This window comes from Poecilia formosa, unplaced genomic scaffold, assembly GCF_000485575.1.
Source record: "Poecilia formosa unplaced genomic scaffold, Poecilia_formosa-5.1.2 Scaffold69, whole genome shotgun sequence".
Lineage (NCBI taxonomy): Eukaryota > Metazoa > Chordata > Actinopteri > Cyprinodontiformes > Poeciliidae > Poecilia > Poecilia formosa.
Window position 1 is genome coordinate 2442856 of NW_006800008.1, and position 23925 is coordinate 2466780.

The 23925-nt window shown below is 35.1% G+C and overlaps 1 protein-coding gene across 1 annotated transcript; it reads right to left on the reverse strand.

Annotated features, from left to right (window-relative positions):
- Nucleotides 1-1568: 1568 nt before the first annotated feature.
- nrip2 (nuclear receptor interacting protein 2) lies at nucleotides 1569-14386 on the reverse strand. The gene is made up of 6 exons (XM_007555348.1): nucleotides 14246-14386; nucleotides 11575-11889; nucleotides 6473-6555; nucleotides 5150-5256; nucleotides 3838-3890; nucleotides 1569-2158 (listed from the first exon to the last, which is right to left on the reverse strand). The coding sequence occupies exons 1-6, from the start codon at nucleotides 14384-14386 to the stop codon at nucleotides 2042-2044; spliced, it is 816 nt and encodes a 271-aa protein (XP_007555410.1). The 3' UTR covers nucleotides 1569-2041.
- Between the last annotated feature and the right edge of the window lie 9539 nt (nucleotides 14387-23925).

The window sequence follows — 23925 nt, forward strand, 5'->3', positions numbered from 1 at the left end:
TCAAACCCGTAACGGTTCGATACTGTAAGCTAACATGCTAAAGGTTAGCTAACATGCTAACGGTTCAGCTACATGGAAAGAAATGACTACCTACAGATTCTTCTGTTTGAAACAAATAAACAATTTTATTTTTAAATTAAAAGGAAAATTTAAATGTGAAAAATAAAAAACTGTTTTCTGAAGATAAGAGCCAACTATTGCGATGTACAAACATTAAACCAACATGAAGTCTTAGTAGTCTAGTATGGTGTTTTCCATCTAACTGCTTTCATTCAGAGTTTGAAATTGAATAAATCAAGAATTGTTGAGTGTTAAAATATATTTAATAAATGTTTAGTTTTCTAAATAAAAAGGTTCAAACGCCACCATTATCACAGCTAAACAATGGTTTGATCCATTTGTACTTGGATGTTGGAATATCTACTTCCATAAAATAAGCAACTTTTTTTTTAAGATTGAAGTTTAAAAGTAAATTGCAACGGACCTTCAGATCCAACATGGCTGCTGCTACATGTATAAAGTACAGTAATAGTTGCAGTGATTAGCTGTTTGTGCTTCTTTGTATCATTCACATACTGTACTGAACAACACATTTATGAACATACTCACCTCAGGGTTTATATGCCTCAGTTGCAGTAAAAATATATTCACTTATTAGCTTTTTTGCCAACAGTAGTTAACGTAGTCACTTAATGTAATAGTAAGAAAATCCTTGTAAGTTGAACACGGTTGACTTCTGACTTCCATATAAGCATAAAAGATAAGCTGAGAAACATTTAAACTTAAAGTTGGTCATGAAGACAGTAAAACAATGAAACAACTGATACATTGTATCTTAAATTTCAGTATTGACCACAATTTTTATTTAATTACATAGATTAAATATAATCAGCGTTAAGGATGAGTAGACCTAAAAGGCTAAAATGGTTGGAAAGCACTGGTTTAATCCAAAATATTTTTTGGGATTCTGATTGTTATGCCAATTGGAGCGACTATTTAGCCAAAAAAATTTAACTTTTAAAAACCAAACATTGGTGTTAACTATGGCGGCGAATCAAGGCCATTGTAGATGGAGGGGAAAGAAGTAAATTTCCATAAGATTTTCTAGAAAAAACAAGAATATTTCTGAGTTCGAAAAGTCAAAAATTTCTAGAAAAAAACTCACATTTTGAGATTAATCTAAAAAAAAAAATCTTTACAAAAACATGAACATTTCTGAGTTTTTGCAGTTTGTTTTTTTCCAGAAAATTTCTCAGATTAGTCTCAAAATTTCAGAGTTTTTTCTTGCAAATTTTCATTGTTTGGAGCACAGACATTTTTTGTTTGTTCTAGAAAATTTCTGAGATTATCCTCAAACTAGCAGATTTGTTTCTCGCAAATGTTTGACTTTGAAGCTTAAATTTCTAAAGTTTTTTTTTTTTTGTTCAGAAAATTTCTGCGCTTCATCTCAAAATTTCAGATTTTTTTTCTCATAAATTTTTGACTTTCAAACTCTGTAATTTCCAAGTTTTTTGGATTTTTTTTTTTTGAGAAAATTTTTAAGAATATTCTCCAAATTTTTATTTTTATTTTTTTACAAAATTTACTCGTTTTTTCTATCTACAACGGCCCTAATTTGTCATTGTGGTTTAACAATACTGTAGACATTTTTTGTAACAGAAAAAAAACTAAGTGGAAAAAAATCTCAGTATGTGATTGAGGTGTAATTCAACATGATTCCTCAAATCATAGCAGATTCAATATAAACTCACTTCAAATTGTTATATTTTTCTTTTAGTAAGCAGCAGAACAGAGGAAATACAGCATTATCCCAAAACCTGGAGAGATCAGGTTTAGATCCGCTTAACTAGACAATTATAAGAGAAAATCAAGTCAAAACTCAGCAGACATGAAGATGTAAACTTGAGAACAGAGGTGAACGCTCATCCATGTTCTGGCAGTGACACTGTGATTGGACAGTCCAGATAAAAACAAAGGGCTTCGTTTCTCGCAGCTGCAGCCCGTTAGCGATGACAGACTTGGCAGCTGACGTGGAGTCGGCTCACAGGTTTTCGTTGGTGTCGTGTTGGCACCGGCCGTCGGTTACAGTGTTCAGGAAGGGCAGCTCATCGCCACAGCCTTGAAGCTTCAGAACCCGACTGTTCAGATCCAAGCAGCACTGAGGGAGGATCGACATGGTGAGACATAATTACTGCTCTAAATAATTTAAACAGGCTGCCAGCTTGACTTCAGGAGGCTAATCCAAGGCCTGTTGAAAGGGGTCGTTATAAATCATCCAGGAGCTGTTTTTAAGCAAATTTTCCACTAATATTGATGAAAAAGTATTAGTTAAATTGCCGGACTATTTCACTTATATGTTTTAAGAGTGAAATAAGTACTATTTCATCAATATTAATTATTTACTTACAATAAGCTCCTGTAACTCACTGAAAAATTACTTGTAAGTCAGTAAACTTGATGTAAGACAAAACTAAGACATTTGTGTTAGAAACTAGATGAAAAAAATACTTGAGATTTTGCGTTTTTGTACTGTAACCTCTATTTTTCGAGTTATAAATTTCAAAAACACAAAATTTTACCAAGTATTATAATCTAGTTTCTAGTGCAAGTCTTAGTTTTGCCATATTTCAAGTGCATTAATCATTACTTAAAGGAAGATATGGGAGCTCGCTTACAATCAATAACTGATGAAAACGTTCTAGCTCCACCGGCAGATTACAGTATTTTTCATCAATATTATAGAATTATTGACTTAAAACAAACTTCTATCTTGGTAAAAAGTTACTTGTAAGTTAGTTTTGTTTCATTTCAAGTGTACTAGGCGTATTTTTCAAAGGTCCCCCAGGGGGCGCTGTGAGGGCCTCAGAAAGTCGAAGCGAAGATGAGAAAGTAAAAATTAATCTGTTATTCAATCATGTTTTTTCCAAATAAAATATGTTAAAATAATTGCTTTAAATGCTATTTCTGTTTTTTAGCTGATTGTTTTTTTAGCTATAAATGTGAAAGTTTTTACAAAACTCAGACAAAAGTTCCCGACTGTGGAGGATACTACTGCAAAAAAAAAAAAATAAAAATACATATTATATATGATATATGACATATTTTCTTATCAAAGAAGGGGATTGTGATAAAAAAAAATATTATCTGGTAATAAAAGTTTCTGCCACAGAACTTATGGCCGTCTAAAATCCAAATCTATGAAGCAGCATTTATGTTAAATGAATGTAATAATTATTGAATAGTGAAAGAAAAACACTGCAAAAGTTGATATTTCTTAACATTCCTTGTTAGTTTACACCCAGAGGTTAAAGCTCTTTGTCAGGATTCTGTTGTAAAGTAGATGATGATCCTTCAGCAACAGACTGATTAAAGTCAAATGAAATCAATTACTTTTTGGGTTTTATTCAGTCACCAGTTGCACTGATGCAGGATTTGCTTTCTTTCACCAGGCCTGTGAGGATGTGATATAACTTTCACTTTGAAATTTAATTATTTTCCAGTGACTTGACATTATGATCTATGAGAGAAGCAGCGATATTTTTACAGCTACACACTTAAACAACATTCTAATTAGACTTCTTATACTTCAGGCCTCTAATCATATTTAATTAGATCTTCATTAAAAAAAAGCCAGAGGGTAAAATCACCGTCCATGAAACGCTCCAACTGAATCCAAGTTCACATTATTTTCACACCATGAACTTACTTTATCTGCTTTTCCGTCCTACTGCCATTTTTAACATTTTTCTGTTTTTCCCATTTAGCAATTTAGCTTCAAACTGGACTACTTTTTTGGACCATTATCCACCAAGTATTAAAATAAAAAGTGAACCTTACTTTCAGTTCCAGCAGCGTCTGCAGACCCAGGCACAGTTCAGACGCCTCATCCTCTAAAAGTGGAGAGAAGAAAAGATAAGAGCAGAGAAAATAAAACGTATTATAGAAATGCTTTATGAAAGCAATTTAACCACCTTATCTGAACATGCATAAATTAGACTGAAGCTCTACAAAAATATTCCTTTGTGTGATAATGAGAGCTGTTAAGCTTGTACTTGTGAGGTTGGGTGTTGGTGTTGTATCATAAAAACTTAATATCTGTGGGTATGGGGTTGAATTTTTTGCTTGAATTATCCGTTTTTCACTGGTTAGAATGATTTAAGTCCATACAGCGTGGCTTCATTTAGCTTCATTTAGACCATTTAGGATCTGTCTTGTATCCACTGAGTTAGGCATATAAGAATTTAAATAAAAAGAATTATACAGACATTTTACTACAATAAAGTTGGATTTCTGATTATTTTGCGCTGACGATCATAAAATTAATAACGCCTTGGATCCAAAATGGTTGACTTATTTTAGGCTTAAAAACGTATCATTATATAAGCGTTTCATATCAGTCGATGTTGATAATTATTGATTAGTTTTGTGTTTTCAATATCTGAAATATTGCCAAACCGAAGGCTGTAGCTTTTCCTGTTTTATCCACAATTTTCAATCCACACAGTTTTTTATGTTTAAGCAGTTATGAGGCGAAACCTTAAACTGCTGCTGCACACGATACTAATAGGTTGTTGCTAGGTAACCAAAGAATGAGTGAGGGAGTTGTTGCTAGGTAACCAAAGAGTGAGTGAGGGAGTTGTTGCTAGGTAACCAAAGAGTGAGTCAGAGTGGCTAAAGCTGTACGGTTCTGGATTGGAGTAAAACAATATTATTGGATATTCTATCAGATGTATTATCTACTGATATTGATCACATGTTTATTGTGATTATATATTATTCATTTATTGATAGTATGGATTCAATGAAAATTCAAAAATACTTTATTAATCCCAAAGGGAAATTAAATTATTCAGAAATTATGGGTCAGAGAGGCCTAGTTGTACGTCCTGGTCGGTTTTTATGTTATGTTTGCTCTTTGTATTTACTTTAGCTCTTTTTGTTATTAAAATTTGATTGATCTGAAACGTTTGACTGTTTTAAAATGGCAGAAATGGATTACATGTGTAAAGGCACAAATACTTTCTCAGAGAAAATATGTTTTAATTTAAAAAAAAAATCTAAACAAATAAGTTCAAAAATAAAAAATCACATTCAAATCCTTAAAATGTTCCCAAGTTGCTTTACATCGGTTTTATAACAATGTCCTTACCTTTCACATATGCTGAACACTGGATAGTCTGTCTGCCCAGCTGTAGCTGCAGACCAGTCACTGAACTGGTAGCACCGCATGGTGAACTGTCCTTAATGGGAACCAGTCTGAGAAGACAGACACACTCTGTGATCCTCACAGTACCTTCAATAATTAACATGTTTACCTGGTTGATGTTGCTACCTTCCAAATGCAGCTTTCATTTTTAATTTAGCTCATTTGTCTAAAGGAGAAAGAAAAAATTCACATTGTTTTAGCTGTCTATTCCAGTAGAATCTTAAGATTTTAAAAATGGAACTGTTTTTTCTTCATAACTTGACAACATGGTGATATTATTGAAAATAAGTGGTCACTTTTACAAACATGTTTTGGTTTAAGATAATGGCCAACTTGGAGATGTGGCTTTAACTGAGGACAAACCCCAAGGCTGTCAGAGGCTACAACCAGGACAAGAGTTTACACAGCATAAAGTTTCTCAGGTAAGAAATTACTTACTTTTAACAAATTTTATACTCTTTGTATAAAATATGTTCATACACTACAAAAACACAAAATTTCACCAAGTATTTTTGGTCTGGTTTGTAGTGCAAATATCTTAGTACACTTGAAATATTACAAAACTAACTTAAAAGTAACTCTCCATGCAAAAATAGGACTTGTTTTAAGTCAATAATTCCTTAATTTTGATTTTAAAAAGTATTTCCACTGACAGATTATTTCACTTATAACATGGGAGAAATGTCTTGTGATAAATTGAATAATCTGTCAGTGGAACAGGAATTTTTCATCACTAATAAGAAATTATTGATTTTAAACAAGCTGATATCTTGCTGAAACGTTATTTGAAAGCTAGTACATTTGAAATGTGATTAACATATTTGTACTAGAAACTACACAAAAATTACACAAAGACTTAGTGTTTTTGCAGAACACTTGAAGACTACCACTATGCATTATGGTTAATTACAGCCAGACTATAGTGATTGCTAGTTTGAGTGCCTGTTTAATAAGTCTCCAGTTTCCTGCCTGTTGGACAATATTTAATGAAACATTCCCCTTAGCAACTTAAATTTAATGTTTTTTTTATATTTCTCAATTTTGTAAATGTATATTAAATAAGCCATAATAAAATTAAATCATTACTGAAGATAAGAACTGATTAAAATTGATGCAGTCCATTTAAATACAATTCCTTTTAATGCTTTAAAGTCTCTTTTATTAGAACTTTATCTTTGTTGGCAGTTAGTTTGTCTGGTTATAGAAACAGTCAGGAATACAGTGAGAACGGTGCGTTTTTGTTGTGTTGAGCTGGATGTTTCTTACCCCAGCCTCTGGCAGCAGGAGGTGGAGATGTGGTTGTGTAGGCTGCCAGTGTTGATGGATGCCTTCACTTCAGTTTCGCAGCACTGAGAAGAGACGAGAGGAGGGGATTTTGGTGTCATAGTGAGATTTTCCAATTTGCAATGATTCTGCACGCAAGGAAAAAGTTTGTCACAGCGGCACATAAGTATAGCTTTAGGGAGTTTTTAAAAGCTGATCTTCTCTCTTTTACACAAATCTGTCTGGCTGCAATGTGCCTATAAAACTGCCAAGCTGAAAAATAAAATCCAGAAACAAAACAAACACTGTTGGTGGAGAATTCCCTGTCCAGGGTTTAATGTTGCTGCGACTTGGTTTGCATCGATTCTGTGCAGCTGTTAAGCAGGTCAAGTTAAAATAAAACTAACCCCCTGTATGTTATATAGCCGGAAATGCCGCGCATGCGCACAATGCTGGAAAATGAAAATTCTTTTACGTGCCATAGCTGTAGAAAAATTCCGTTAACTAAATATAACCTGGGGATGTCGGCACTATTAATTTAGTGTTATGCGCCACAGGAAATTGGAAAATAACGCAACTCAAAACCACTTTTTTTTCCCTCTCGTGCTCTGTGTCGGTTACGCTACACGGAGACTCGTTGCCATAGCAACTGACAACGTCACTTTATGTTTCATGATTCGACACCAAAAAACATTCAAACATTTCTCACACAAAGAACAACACATTCAGTCCGTTACCATCTGTTATAGTATTATGTTTTAAGACTTGGTGTTTGTTTTGCGATTATTAAGTGAACGCTGTGGTAGATTAGCTACCGCTGTTATTAGCTAAGCTAACACTGCGGTGACAGATTAGCTCATTTAAATGCTTGCTTTTAGCAGGTGTTCTGTTATTACATCTGTTTGTCAACTACGTCCCTCGCTATTTTTTCTTAAACTTTTTCCTCACCTTGTTATGTAGTTGTCAAGCACTGAATCCCCTTTTCTTTTATACAGCAGGCGTACATTTAAGATTTACATGCGGTATTGACAGTTTAACAGCTAAAACCAATGGTAGTCATCGTTAGCTAGCAGCTATGAAGTCACTCTGCTTCTGTGTTCTATTTTAAGCATGTTTTGGGATGTTTAGCTTAAATATTAAGTCTCATATTGCTAACAGGAGATGCTGATTCATAAGTCTGCTGAATGCACTTTGAATTTTCCTGTTTATGCACCACCAACCATGAAATATGAACCAAGTGGGTCATATGTGCACATTTAACAAATTGCAAACCACAGTACAGTGAAGTGAAAACCTAGTGGTGATTTATTGTGTATGCCATCCCACAAATCTTAAATCATGTCTTTGAATAAGAATAACATTAAATTCTCGTCCCACGACCAATTCTCTTGCGTCTATTACAACCATTTCTCTCATACAATTAGATGAAATTACTGTGAAATGTGGTAATAATAGATAATTACCAGCCAGTCCTGTATTCTCTATCAGCTCTAGAGCTATTTAATGAGTTTCATCTTTGATTTAATCTCTCAGCTTTCATCAGAATCCAGTCTGAAAACATAATGTGTCCTGGCTGAACCTCGCTAGGAAAGGCATTAGTTTTTCACATTGAAAATTTATAAGATTATGATGTGCTGATCTCTATTTCTAAATGGCTTTCTTTTGAGTTATGTTCAAATATTGCTGCATGTTATTACAATTATTGCTTTCTCAAGGCTTACATTTTGCAGTTATGACTGAATAATTTATTTAGATAGTGTTTTTTACATTCTCACAAAGGACTGCATCCAGTAAAATATAGATATCATAAACATAATGGGACATAAAAAACATTGATATGTAGATAATAAAATAAAATACAAAGACATACGATGATGGATATAAAAACACTTGAGTCCCAAACAATAGGCAACTACCAAACTAAATAAATGGTTCTTTAGCTTTTTCTTTTTTAAAAACTAAATAAAATTAATCACAACCTCCTAACAGAAACCCATTCAAAGAGTCTGTGCAGTTTTGTTTAGATCATTTTAAATTAATTTCACTAAACTGCAAAAATATTTTCATTAAAATGTTTTAAACTGGGGCACCAACAACCTGGTAAAGTCATAAGGTGAACAGCTGCATTATGCTACAGTAGTAAAGTAAAAACAAAAAATATTAAGACGTTTTTGGTCAAAGAAAACGCAAATTGAAACTAAATCTGATCTATTCATGTTTTGTTATTCAATAAATGGCAAAAACAAATTTAAAATGATGAATTCTGGTTTTAGAAAAGCTAAAAGATTTGTGTGCTAGCTTTCTAGCCTAGCTTAACTGAACTAGCTTTCTTCAACTAGCTTAACTGAGCTAGTTTAGCTTTTCTGGGGCAAAGTTTGACCACTCTGAGTCACTGTAACATCCTATGTCCAAATTTAAACCCTAGAGTAGTAATAATTTTTCTCAAATTATAGCTTTGCTTCAAAATCAATATGTTCTCCACCTAATCGTTCTGAAATCTCACTGTATTTTTTGCCTTTCGCTTCTTTTTTTAAATCAAGTATCTTCATACAACACCAAGAAAAAAATTCATTGATCACATAGCTTTTGTCGTTCTCATAGATTTTCTCAAGGTGAGGTGTTGGAGTAGCAGCTTCAACAGGCAGCCTTGCCTATTTTCACTGACTTTTATTTTGTTCTTTCTTTTCACAGTTCCTCTGCTGCCTGCAAGACATTTCAATGTGCTTCTTTCTGTAGTGCAGCAGACTGGAATGGTTTATGCTAAGTGTTTTGTCTGAGGTCCTTCCTCAGAAACCTTTAAGTTGGTGTCAGTAGAGGGACATTAAAGGAAGAGTTTGGGATGTAAACGCAGCATATGGCGGCTCTGCAGGCTTGTGAGATAAGCAGTGGGGTGACGCCACCCACACGGTGCATAATTTAGATATTTTCCAGGATAATCTACAAATGGCTCTCAGCTGTATGGACTATTTTTATCTTTTATAAAGTCTCATATAAACTACAACTCTAGCATCAGTTTAATACTGTTAGCTGTTCAATATTTTAGGAAACTGTAGAGCTGCTGTTCTTTATAAATATTAAAGAACGCTTAATCTTTGAAAGGGCGAACTGGCATTTTGAAAACATTACTTAAAACGGTCTCAATTATTGAGCTCATTTTTAATTTATTATCTGAATCAGTAGATCAGTTAATCCACTGATTAACTGATCAGTAGATCAGTTAATCTACTGATTCATTCCTTATTTTGATGCATTTATTGTGAATTTTATTTTATGTATTTTCATTTATCATCATGATACATTTCAGTCAGAATTATGTGTATTTTACCATTTTCTTCACTGTTTGTCCCACAATACCATCAATAAATATCAATACTTCAAAATATGATTAAATGCAGTTACAGTGTGCCACTTAGTGATTTAAATCACAGTTTTTAATTTTATTTTTTTTAAAGAATCCCATTTCAAATTTGTGGAGCTACGAATGTAGTCAGTCGAACAATTACCTAAGAAATAAGTTGCTTTTTAAAAAAAATCATAATCACAATAGTACCACAAAATATTGCAATAAAACTCTAAATTCTTATTACCCACTCATCTATTTACTGTTAAAATTTGACTTTCTCTCTCTTTTTTTATGTTATAAATCTCAGTTTTGTTGTTTTATGCAAAGATCTTCAAAAAGTCATCTTCTGTCATATTTATTGACCCTTCTCTGCCGGTCATAAATCGATACTTTATCCACTTCACCAAAGACAATCTGCCACCCCGGTGGAAATGAACACAGTGAGTTTCTTGTGGTTCTGCTCGCTCTGCACGGACCAAGATGGCCGCTCTGTTCTTATCAGCAGACACAGAAACCTGCTCTTTGTTCTGAGTCCTGCTGCCTCTGAAATCCCTGATGCTTTAAAAATAGCCCCTGAATGAGTAACACAAGAAGCCTGAGCTGTTAATGAGTTGATGATAAAACCCAGAATGCTGAATGTGCTGGAAAATAGGATTATTTTAAATATTAACAGCATTCAGTGATTCATTATTTAAACACCACTGAGAACAGGAGATGTTTGATCTTAGCATTGATTTCTTTCAAAGATCAAAATAGGCAAATATTAGCTGTTTTTGCCGCTGGTTAAATTTTAAATGAGATACTTTTGGACTAAAGTCTCACTGCACTCTTTGTTTTCATAAAGATTTAAACTATAAAAATGTCATACTTCTATATGTGTTTATTTCTAATTAAATTACCTTGATCTCTTCCAATATAGGGGAAATATTTGTGAGAAAACAGATGATGTCTGCTTTTAGTTCTGTTCAATTTATCTTAGATTTAACAGATAATCTGGGGAATTTAATCCCAATCTGAGACATTAAGCAATGATTATGGTAGATAGAAAAAGAGTACATTTCCACATAAGAAGTCAAAACGTTTGAGACTACTTTAAAAAGTTCTGTAAAAACTGGAAAATTTGAGTTTGAAAAGTCCCAAAATTTTGAGAATGATCTCATACATTTTTGAGGTTGAAAAGTCAAAAATTTACTACAATAAAATTCAGAAAGTGAGTTTAATCTCAGACATTTCTTCGTTTTAAATGTCAGAAACTCAGAAACATCCAAGTTTTGTTTCTTGAAAATCTTTGACTTTTTGTTTTTTCTTGAAAATTTTAGATTTTTTGGTGGAAATTTCCTCATTTTGTCTATAAACGGTGGCTCTAATATGCTGCCTTGGATCTAAACTTGAGTTCAGTGAACAAAATTTGTTGGTAACAAATGTACTGACCTTTTATTTTGCCCTGAAGCCCCATTAGTTTTGCTTTAAACCACAGTCTGTTTGTGTTTAAGCTCTGCTGCAGTAAATGTTATACTTTCACCCACGGTGGACCCGTTTGGACTTTCAGTCTCTGTGACTCACTTATCTGTGGTTCTGATCCAGTCTGAAAGCTGCTGGTCCTGCAGAGCTTTTCATTCGTTCTCAGGTGAAAATGAGCTCCAAGTTATGAGTCACAGGAGCACAATGGAGCTCGTCTCCTTTTGTTTTCAGTTTGCTTGCAGATATACGTGGGTGAATAAAATGAAAAACTGCAGGCGGACTGTTTTACAGTGCGTGGTACCTTGCATTGAATAATTAAAGCTGTGAGTCGGGTCGAGCTGTCCGTGCTCTCCGGCTTCTCGGCTGAGTGTCTGGCTCCGGCCTCGCTGTTATCGTCCTCCTCGTCTGATCGGAGGCTCCTCTCGCTCTCCTCCAGAGACTCCCTCTCCTCGGTGGAGTCGTCTGCTGTGCTCTCGCTCCTCTCCTCGGTGTCCGTAGGTCCGTCCTTGCTGTCGGCCAACGGCGAGCGAACCCTGGCGGTGGCGTCCCGGGCCTCGCCTCGGAGCCGCGTGATGTTTCCCTCCAGCAGGCGCCGCTGGACGATGCTGTGAGGTTGCTAAAAAGACAAACAGTGATGTAAATGTTGAGATGGTAAATGAAAAAGTCTCTACTGATTCTAATAACTCAAGCACTTGGAAAAACCCATCTAGCTGTTTTTTAGCATTAACTTAAAGTTTTTTTGGGTGTCACCTTCGGAATGTGACGTCACAAATCGCCTAGTAACCACAGCCAAGCCCAGCTTGTTACCTAGCAACCCCAGCCAAGCCCGTCTCCTAGCAACCCAAACAGAACTCCAGCCCATGCTGGAAAATACAAATCTAGTGTTTTGTTGTCGATTTATCATCCAGAAACCACTTTCTTGTTGGTTGTACAGGAGGCTCTACTAATGCTTTTCAAAGATGTACGGTAGCATAATTGCAGATCTGTGTGCAGCCATTTTCACCTGCGAGCGTAAACATTGAGTTGGGGGGCGTGGCCAACAGCAGCTTATTTGGATTTAAAGTGACAAGACGCCCTAAAGCAGCTCAAAGTTGGTAGAAATGATCAGACTAAAATCTAATGATCCAAGAATGATTTTCTGCAAAAAGAAAAGTTCAACATATTTTGTGTAGATCATAGATCTAGCCTAAGCTGTTCAAAAAAGCACAATGGGTTGCCTTTAACTAGTAGAATGTCTTTTTTTTTTTTTTTTACTTTTCCATAAACTCTCAATTTACAACTGCAACCTTTCAATAAACTGACATTTGACCTCTGAAGAAGGAAGTGTTGATTTGGCATAGTCGGCCATTTTGTTGTAGCATATGTTAATATAAGACCAATTTACAGCTGAAATAAGTCATGAAAATAAGCTAAATATGCATATAAAAGCTCTCTACTGTGAAAAGATATCTGGGAGGCATTTATTCAGACAAACCTTGAACTATAAAGGCTTCAAGGTGTTGTGACAAAGCTCTTTTTATCCCTTAATCCACCTGTCTGGAGTAACATTTACTTTTTCAGCACATGTTTGGTGTTTTGTGTCAGATTCAAACCAACATGGCTCTCTGTTCACCATCATATTAGCAGAAAATTTTATTTAAGCAGCCTGTTGCTCCATAATCTCATTGCTTTTCCAGACCTGCAGAGTTATTAGCTGAAAGCTTTCCGTCTTTTTCAAGGGTTCCCTGAACATTCAAACCACCAGAACACTGGATTGTTTTTGTCTTTTTTACTCACTAAACCTTTAAATAATCATTTAAAACTTTCGTCAAACAATTCAAAATAGATCAACGTAAAGGTTCAGAAATCTAAACTTGTATCATCTCTGATTTTAATTAGAACATAGTTTTAAAGTGAAATTAGAAGATCATTTTCATTCTTCCATTCACCTGTCCGTCCGTCCAACCATCCATCTGTTCATCCATCCGTTTATTAATCCATCCATTCAGCCATTCATCTCTCCATCCATTCGTCCTTCTTTCTCCATCTCTCCCTCCTTCTGGTTGTCCTCTCTCTCTCTCCATTAGTTTTTCTTTCCATCCATTGAAAGTTGAATCAGGAACAATGTGGACCGTTTACATGAACAACTCTGAATGTTGGGATCATTATTTGAATCAACAGTTAAAAACAGACCTGAACCAGTTTAATTCTGCAAAGTTAGAGGTAAAAGTGTTTGTCACCAGGACAGAAAACTACAAGCAGCATCTCATTAAAAAAAATTAAACGGACAAAAAAAATATGTAATTATTAGACAGAAACGGGAGTAAACATGGATTAGTTTGAGCAATAAACTGAATGATCCTTCACTAAATATTGCCGTAATCCAATCAGTGGTTTGAAATGTCTCTATGTCGTCCTTTTGTCCTCCACCTCTTTTTATTGCAGTAACCAGCCTGCAGCTATTACACCTTTAGAGGAAGCGCTCTGTTTGTCCGCAGCCTGTTCCCAAACATAAAAACAGCCATTCCTGCCCTTCATCTCATGGGAGCTCCAGCTATCAGCACAAGGTGTTTTTGAGAATCAGCTCCAACACGTCTGATTGGACTTTTGATTAATTATCTGCATAATTGTGCAATCAGTTGAGCAATTTGTTGTTGTCCAGCTTTTAAACCCATTAAGTTTCAGGTTATGTGCAAACGTAGGAAGAATTATAAACACTGAACCTGTTGTTTTTCTTTAACACCAGTGATTATTTTAGGGGTTTTTTGCTCTGATTAACAAGCATGCTGATATGATCTGGTTTGCTGTTAAAATATTCCTGACTGGAATTTGAATTAGACCCAGAGCATTTCATGGAAACCAAATTAACATGGCCGTGTTTTGGCAGACATCAATTTACCTTGTTGGCATTTATAAACAATAAAATTGGGTGAATAAAATGAGGTTTCTGCGTTAGCTTGTTGTTTTTCAGCAACACTCCAGCAGGTAATCACCTCCAAGGTCACAGAGTTCGATTTGGCCTTTTGTCGGCTCTCCAGCTGGTTCTGAGCAGCTGCTGATGATGCCCTCGTCTCGTCTTTACACCTCTCCTCTTGTCCCACGTCATTACTGAGCCAACTTGACACTATACCCATTTTTATCTCTGATTCTCAACTTGTTCCACTTATTTTTTCCTCATTTAGTCCTGATATTAGAATGCTTTATCATTTTTTGCCTTTTTTTGTTCACTGAAAAAAGAAAACAGGTGATCCAATGTTAAATATAATTGGGTTAATTAATTAAGTAATCAAATTAAGTTAAGTAGTCATGCTAAACAAAAGGAAACTAAAATGATGACAAAATTAATTTGATTATTCATTTAATTAATTTGTAGCTCCTTTTCAATTTACTGCTCTAAATTATTTTATTCTTTCAATCCCTTACAAAAAATATTTCTAAATGACAGATTTTTAACAAACAGTAAAATACAAGAGTAAAGTTTTGCCAAAAAACATTAGAAATTTTGAGATTAATATCAGAAATAAAAAAATCTAAAATTTTGAGTTCAATAGAATTTTTTGAAAAAAAAACCCTAAAATTTTGAATTTAAGAGAAATTTTGGGGGAAAAATAAACAAAAATTTTTGAGTTTAATAGAAATTTTCAAGGAAAAAAATAAAATTTTGAGTTCAATAGAAATTTTCAAGAAAAAATCAAAATTTGAATTTACTAGAAATTTTCAAGAAAAATCTTCTAAATTTCTGAGTTTCAAAAGTCAAACATTTTTGACCTTTGAAACTCAGAAATTTAGAAGGTTACAAGGAAACGTAAAAGTAAACCAAAAGATTTGACCCAGGTCACGAAGTTTAAAAGACGGTTATCCTGGAAACCGACCAAATGTATAAACTATTGAATATGAAAAAGTTACAAAACTTTTCAAAGAAATGTTCTCAATAAGTTTAGTAAATACATTTAAGTAAACAGAAATACTTTTGGTAATTATTCCAACAAAGTTTAAACAAGTAAAGTTTGGCCTGATTAAGCTCCAGACAGTGAAGAATAAAATATATTTTTATTCAATGAATATAAATTTCTGGTTCCAGTTGTGTGTGGAGATGCAGAATATGAATTATAACGTGGAGAAAAGGCTGAAAAGATCAGATTGAAATAAGGAGCTCCTCTGAGTGTTTTCACCTTTTCTTCCGGCTGCCAGGTTCCTCTTCATTAATTTGCATTTCAGTTCAACTCTTTGCCCCTCTGGAGTTTTCCAGCATCCATTAAGAAGTCTCTTAGACTCATTTACAAGTTTTATTTGGAATAGAGTTTTATACTTGACTAAGAAAGTATACCGTAGTTTCTCAAAACACATTTTGTCACCTTTTAAACAAAATTCTCTCTTCTTTAAGGATTGACGCCCAGAAAGCTCTAATTGGAGAAATTTGTTAAACGTCTGATGATTGAAATTAGCCATAAGCTAACAAACATTAAATTTAACCATTATCAGCTGAACATGACACTCCCACTTCTTATGCACTCACTAATATAAACACAAACACCTTTAAACCTTCTGTTTGCCGTCCCATCAGCATAGCTTTGGTTTTCCTTTGTTTTGCCAGAAACTCACAGATACAAGATACTGAAATTTGATCTCGTCTTAAAAAAAGAGGCTAAAATTTTCACTTTCTGCACGTTTTGGGCATTTTTATAAAATCAATATAAATCTCACTGTTCTTTATGTAATTCTGGGTTTAGGGGGGTTAAAGTGGACACACCCAGTAGCTGCTGACATATTAGCAGCTGTTCATGTTTGAAAGCAACTTGAAAGTTTTAAAACTCTGGCTACATCTTCTGTTCTTTGATTTTTTATTGATTTTTTTTATGACATTACTAAGTGAATTTTTATCATGAAAATATTTAATTTTTTTTTTGAGCTACTTTTTATTAACGTGGATTGATTGACCTACATCTTCAGTTAATTCTTAAGACCGAACAAAATGCCTGAAAAACCTAACATGATTATAAGCGTTTCAAATTAATTAATTGATAATTATTGATTAGTTTTTTGTTTTAAATGTCTAAAATACCACCAAACTGTTGCTGCTGTTTATTTTTAAGCAGTTATGAGGCACAGTGACAAAACTTTAAACTGCTGCTGCGCAAGTTACTCAACAGGTTGTTGCTAGGTAACCAAAGAATGAGTGAGTTGCTAGGTAACCAAAGAGTGAGTAAAATTAATTCCACCAACTTTGCTTAGATTGAGCAGCTAAAGGGGTCCCTCTGCCTACATCTCCCAGAATGCTGTGCGGTTCTAGATCAGAGTTCAGTGAATATTAAATATTTTGTATCATCTATTGATATTTATCACACGTCTATTGCGATATATATTTATTATTTCAAGCATAAGAATTACACACAAAACTGTGATTTTAATTTGTGATGATCAAAATGTATTTAAATGTTTTTGTTTTCTTGTAATCTGTACTGGGTCAGAATTGTAAAACCAAACTAAGTTGCAGAATATTCGTCAACTCTTTAGAGAATTGCCTAATTTTTTAGGATTAGTCCAAAATTTTCAAAAGTTGAGTTTGATCTATGCGCCTTTTTTAAACCTCATTTATCTTTTCAAAACATTTTTTTGATTTGTGTAACAATCATTGTGTAGTTGCAACACCCAACTGTGTCCAAGTTTAACAATCTAGCTTTTATTTTGAGGTGAAGTTAAAGGCAGTCGCTTTACTGTATCAGTCAGTAAAAACTCTCCACAGCATACTGCTGCCACCATCGTGCTGAACAGCTCGATGGCCCAGTCTTTGTCTCATGTTTATAAAATGGCTCATCAGACGTTTGGCTAGCATCCTAACCAGTTTCCCTTCGGTTTCCGTCAGATTGTTGCGATTTAAACCCAGCTGGGCCTTAAATAGGAAAATTATCTAAAACACACACCACCGCTGGTTCTGGAATTGAAAAACAGGCCGAAACTGAGCTTCTTGAATGGCAATTACCAACATTACACAGTCAGGGGTTTTTAAAATTACCAGTGGAAGAAAACCAAACAGTTTTAATGCGATTAAATTTCAGTCATGATTGTTGCTGAGGCTTAGCGGCGGTTCAGACTCTAATATAAATGAAAACGGCCTACTAGGTCTGCTAAAGTGCTCCTATTATCCTCCACGGAAGAAAGCTAATATGATTGAGCGTAATGTCAGCTATTAGTGTTTTTCCATGTTTTCTGGTGGTTAGTCCTGACTGCTATGGAGCAAATTAGCTTAGCAGCAGCAGTGCTTTTCCACACAGCGGTTAATCATAACGTTACCGTTTGCTCCGAATTATCGGACGCAAGATTGACTTGTTCTGTTCGGTTTGATTACAGAGTTGAAAAGGGAACTGGTGGAAATGTCTGGAGAGAAACTGATGAAACGTAATCAAGAGGAGACGAAAAGAAACTGTAGCTGACCCAAGTTAACTAGAAAACTGTTGAAGCACAATATTTACTATCGTAAAAGTAAAAAGCAGACGTCCAAGAAATTACTGAAGTACTGAGTAACTGATCGAAACATCAATCATTAATACTTAAAAATATCAGGCAGACGAAATATATGTGGTAATGTTATAAAATTAACATAATTACAAAATGACAAGATCAGCCAAAAGATAATGTTTTACATATGATTTTCTTAAACTTGTGAGACTTAAACAAAAACTGCAGGTAAATTTTTGGTTAATTTGTTAATTTAGTTAGGTAGAATGTTCTGAAATTTTGCTCAAGTATGATAAATAAGATTACTCAAGTAAAGCATAATAAAAAATACTCCTAGAAGTATTTTGTTCTAACAGTAACTCACTAGTTACTACTCAACTCTTGGTACTTTTAACTTTATTTTGCCAGAAAGCCAAACAAGCCAGAAAAGCTTATTTTTATTTATATTTTTTGGTTGTAAGTAGCTCCAAACATTAGTGTTTCACATTTTGGGCCAATAAAAAAAGAATACACTGTCTTAAAGTTTTGTGGTCAGTTGATTTACAATTGGTTGGTTTTGAAAAACAAAATACTAAATGAAAAATCTGTTGTAAATATTTCTAAATAAGCGCCACAAAATCTGTGATCTTCATTGCAGAACTTCAGACAATCGCAATGTGACCGATGTGAAAAGATGTTCTTTAATTTTAATAAATACCGATTTAGTGATGTATCAGCATTTTGTTAATGAGAATGAAAATGAGTTTGACGCCTCTGATTTACTCAAATCACCACAAACGTTTCACCAAAACGAAAATCAGCCTTTTTCCGACCTAAACAACTCGACATGATCCAAAATACATCCGAGGTTAAAATAAAACCTTCCGTCTCTTCAGTCAAGCCAGTTTCTTCTCCATCACAGGTGCAGAGAAATGTGACGCCTCCCAGCTTTCCTGTCGGTCTGAAAGCAGCTGGTCTAATTTTCTGCATCTTTTCAGTTTTGCATAACATCCACCCAGGATGATTCTCCACCGTTTTTATTTACCTTTAAATATCATCAGGTCAAGCCAACGTGTGAGAACAGAGATCATGACTCTAACGTCAGTTTTGTTGTTTACCTCTGAGATAATTTAATGTCTCTTGATGGAGAGTTATGATCAACAGCTGGAAGATTATTAGCATGATAGTAGTGAGCAGATGGCTCATTAATTTGCTCCTTATTTTGGCGGTTTTGAAAGCATCATATTGAATTATCTGCAGGTAACTAAGCCTAAAAAGTTAATAATCCATTAAAACGATCTTTTTCTCTTCTTTTGCCATTAGTTTTCATTCAATCCACATAAAAAAAATCACCTTTTGTTAAGTTCTGTGCTTTTATTTTGCCATCTGAAAAGGGCCAACGGTGACAGACTTGGAACGAGTTATTCTGCACATTTTCTGCAAGCTGTGGAGAGTCTCTTCACAAACTGTCAAGTGTGACAAATTCCCTCCCCGGTGACGCATCTCGACGTTCCGGCACATTTTCTCGCCTCGCTCAGCCGGCGGTTTGTTAGCAGACTGAGAGCATGAAAAGCTGCATCAATAACGCGCCGTCCTGATGTGTTTATGGCAGAGCAGCGCGACGCAAACAGCGGCTTGATGCGCAGAGCAAACCTGGCTGTGCAGAGCAGGGAGAGTCTGAAAACCCGATGCGTCACGTTTTCATGATTTTATGTCAGGATTTTTAAATTTCGTTCGTGTGTTTTTGTCTTTTTGCTGCAAATTATTTATGCTAGACAGAAATTAATTCACAACAAGGTGACATTTCTGTGGATCTGTGACATTTTTACACTTGACCCGACATTTTTCCACAAATCTCTTTGCAGGAAAGCCTAAAGCAAAGTTATTGTAAGTTGGTCGCAATAAGCAATAAATCAATTAATCACATGATAAATTTAAACAACCTCAATCATTTCCATTTGAATAATTTATTGTTTTTCTCTCTTTTTCCACCAAAACCTGGATGACAAAAGTTGTCAGTCTGGTGTTTTGATCTCAACTAGGCTGTTTTTTGAAGGACAGTTTTGTTTATAGAGACTCATTATTCATTTTATTTATTTCTGTTGTTTTGTTTATTTATTTTGGATATTTAAAAATCTCTTCTTAAAGTTTATTAATCTCTGAAAATCTGTTCTTGCATTACATTGCTTGAAAATGGTCTCAAAACAGCAATATGATCGTTTATCGCAATAACTTCTGGGAGAATTTATTGTCAACAAAATTTATCGTGAACGCTCGGGGTTTATTACTCCTTGTACGACTTTATTCTCGTACGATTTCTCATAATATTATGGTCTTATTCTTGTTTTATTCATTTTTTGTTAGCCTAGCCTCTCGTGATCATAATCCGGCCTAACAGGGATCGACTTTGGTCCTTGTGTTTTCTGTCCCTGCGTGTCCCGCTGCTGATTCGACTCATGTGCGTCCAGTGGCAACCTCTGCGCTCCAGCCAGTTCAAACCAGTCTCCCCAGCAGGTCAGCTCAGCACCAGGGCTGCTGCTCCTCCTCTTCATCTCTGTCTATTTGGTTCTCTCCCTCTGTGAGTCAGATTAGAGGCTGATTGCCATGTGGACTAATTATCTGACAGCAGCAGACTCATTTCTCTCCTCCATCAGCTTCCTAATGCCCTCTTTCTCATTCTGATGGACGTCTCCAGCAGCTGACGTCCCGCCGCAGCGATCAGGACGCCTCCTTTCCCCTCCATTTCCTGCTCTTTCTTCATCATAATAAACCCGTAATGTGTCTTCATCACGTGCCGACATCCCACTCCGCCGTATCTGTGACGACTAAATCTCTGGTGACAGAATAAACTGCTCATGTGGTTTCCAGCGGCGCTCTTCGGGGTTTATTTTATCCGCTTCCTGGAAGTATTTGCTGTCATTTTTTTTGCTCATACTTTGGGTCAATGATTCCCAAACTGCAAACGTTTTAATGAGCGTTGCGTTTGGCGCTGTGGTGACCTAATGCTTCTCAGTTTTGGCGACCGCTGGTTCAGATTATCATAGTTAAATAAAACTAACAAACTTAAACTGAGAAAACATTTTTAACTCGCATAAATAAAAACAGTATTTGATGATTGTACCAGTTATTTTTCCTTGATATTTATTGTGCTTCCTTTAACTTTTAGTTGCTATTGTGAGATGTGTGATATTATTATTATGGAAAGCTAAAGTGCGTTTATAAAACTAAAACATGTTCAAATTACAATATCCTTCGTTTTCATGTTTGAGTCTATTTATTAGACTTTTGAACTGTGACATTTCTTTATTTTTTTTTTAACTCCACACCAGTTTCCATCAAAATACATCAGTTCAACCCCCCCCTGGTGGCATTTAGGCTCGTCCGCAATTTGAGAGAAAACACCAGCTAACTGGATGCTCCACAATAATTTAATATATATTTAAATACTAACTTCTGTTGAAGATAAATGTATAAATAATCAAAATACTTTAATCTTTTTGAATTCTGCACCTAAAAAAATAACCAAAGTATGAAAAGGCTAAAACCATTATTTAACGAATATCTAATAAAAACTAGCTAACACTCAAAACAAATTAAAACTACATAAAGTAGACAAAAAGTCGCAACAAAATAAAACTAAACTGTAATGAAAACCCTGTGCAGACAGATTGAGAAAGTATAACTTAGTTTGGGGGATATTTGTTTAAGATGAGAAAGCAACACGTTTTGCACAGTTTTTAGATTTTTGTTTAATTTTCTTTTAAGCAGTTGAAATGTCAAGGTTGTTTTGTTAAAGCCTTTTTAAACAGAAGCTTGAAAAAATGCATTTAAAACCCACAAAGGCAGTTCAGTCGCTCAGTGAGGACAAATACAAACAGAACTACTTAATTTGAGTGAGTTTAATATATTTTTAATTGACATTTTTAAAACAACCCAGTTGCCTGGAAAAAACAAACAAACCTGGTTTGTTTCTTGGCAATAAGTTTGTTTTCTGGTGTCTGGAAAATGAGCCATTTCAAAAATCTTCCTGATTTGTCATATCACCTAGCAACCCCAGCAGAGTTCCACTCGTTACGTAGCAACCCCAGCTAATCCCAGCCTGTTACCCTAGCAACCCTGGGGGCAGTAGGGGAGTGTGTTGTATTGAACCCTGAATCTGACTTTTACTTTAACCAAAGAACAGTTTCTTTTATTTAAACAGAATCTTAATCTATTTGAAGGTAATTTTAGTCCTGGTGTGACATGTTAACATTTTCTAAGAACAGAGTTTCACTCTCCATTTCCAGAAACAAACCTTGTGTGAACTTACCCTATGTTGGGGTTGTTCTCTCTAAAATCTAGTAGTTTCTTGCTTCTTTTTTCATTTAAATGGAGATATTTAGAGCACAAACAACAAACCAGTTTGTTGGGGGCCTAATAAGAGGCCAGATAGCGTCCTGTCTGTTTACATTTATGGGATTTGTGACGGTTGACACCGTAGCTGCAACATTTGTAAATTATGTTCAGCTTGTGTTTAACATCACTTTGTAAAGATTATTTCATTTTATGCACAGCTGCATGCTGTCTTGTTTTAAATGCAGGGCCCCTCCTGTGATTTCGCTGTAAAAATTGCCCCCTGGAAAATGAAAGAAAAACTGCCCACCTTCGCTTCTGAGTTTCTAAAGTAATATTTTTCCTAAGCACTCCATCGTCCAGCTGCTGGGTTGAGATTATATTTACATAAGATTTGTATAATTCATGACCACTTCCTGTGGTTGGCGTGATGCGTATGAAAAGATGTCTGCAGCTGGAAACGTCAAACTTTGAGTCTGATTCAAGGTGAAAAGCTGAGACCATTGCTGCTGCTGCTGCTGCTTTGTTAAAAAATAAATAAATAAAATACATGCAGGACGTTTGAGGAGAACAAACCTCTGTCCGTACTTACAAATGACTAATTCAGGAGATCAACCTGTGTACATCTAATTAGACTCTAGAACGAGATTGTGAGCACAAGCAGGGTCACTTAATTCTAATTGCTTTGCTGGACGCATTTTAAGCTTCTGCTGCTGTTGTGATGGCAGCATTTTGTCAAGAAAATGAAAAACCCACAACGCAGCAACAAAAACCAACAATGCAGCAACAAAAACACATGAAAATGCCCCAACAAAAAGGCAGCAACAAAAGCCACAATGTATAATCAAAAACGCAACAGAAACCAACAATGCAGCAACAGAAACATAAAAAAGCCACAACACAACAACATACATCAACAAAAACCACAATGCAACAACAAAAATGCAACAAAAGCCGCAATGCAGCAACAAAAGCCACTATACAGCAACAACGCAGAAACAAAACTGCAACAAACCAAGTGGGTTTCTTTTTCTTTCAAAGTGACGCCTGAATTCAGCTTCTGTTCTTTTAAAATATTTATTTCTTTTCTATGATTTCTCTTTGTGAGCGAGTTTGTGTGTGCACCATTATTCTCAAATGAGTACCATATGAAGTTTCATGGAAATGAGTTTGGGGGTAAAAATAACATTTATGCTTAAATTACCTAACATTTTGAAATAAAAACCTTTTATTATACAGATCTCGAGATACTGCAAGAAATCCATGAAATTGAAGTTAAATATTTCAAAAACCCAAATAAATGCTTCTTAATGAGAAATATATTTAGTTCCTACCAAATATAATTAAAACTTGCATCAGAGCTGTGTTAATGTATGCCTTAGGGAACAAACATGGCCGTCGTCTGTTTGCTCGTTGTTTTTGTTTTGCTGAGTATTTTTAGCCTCCTGTCTTCCTGCTGCGTACCGAGGGGAGCAGCTGAGGGAGTGTCACCGCCCATCCACCGCTCCAGATGACAGGGAGTGAAACAGGTCCAAGCCTCCTAATTGTCCTGGAGCTAATAATAAAACTCGCATCTGAACCGATTTCACGCAGCATGTTTAGGTGCAGGAACAGGCGAACCACTGGAGGTTAGCAGAGTTTCCTTCTGGAGGGCACATTTACTTTTAAAAGAAGCAGTTCGCAAAATTCTGCTTTGGTGGGTCTCATTTCTGATCTCCAAATTACCTGGATTCATTATTTATGCACCAAAGAGGAAATTTTACTAGTTTGGTTTAGGGCTAGCAAATTCCAGCAAATGGCTTCCATTTGCTGGAAAAACTCAACATATTCAGACCAGGAATTATACCAAATCTGTACAAATATTATACATTTTGTATTTTAGATTAATCATGATTATTCGATTATT

Coding starts and splice junctions, on each gene's coding strand:
- nrip2 (XM_007555348.1), bottom strand. CDS start 14,386: ATGGGTATAGTGTCAAGTTGGCTCAGTAATGACGTGGGACAAGAGGAG. Junction 6,556..11,574: donor CTTTAATTATTCAATGCAAG/GTACCACGCACT, acceptor GTCTCTTCTCAG/TGCTGCGAAACTGAAGTGAA. Junction 5,257..6,472: donor TCCTGCTGCCAGAGGCTGGG/GTAAGAAACATC, acceptor CTGTCTTCTCAG/ACTGGTTCCCATTAAGGACA.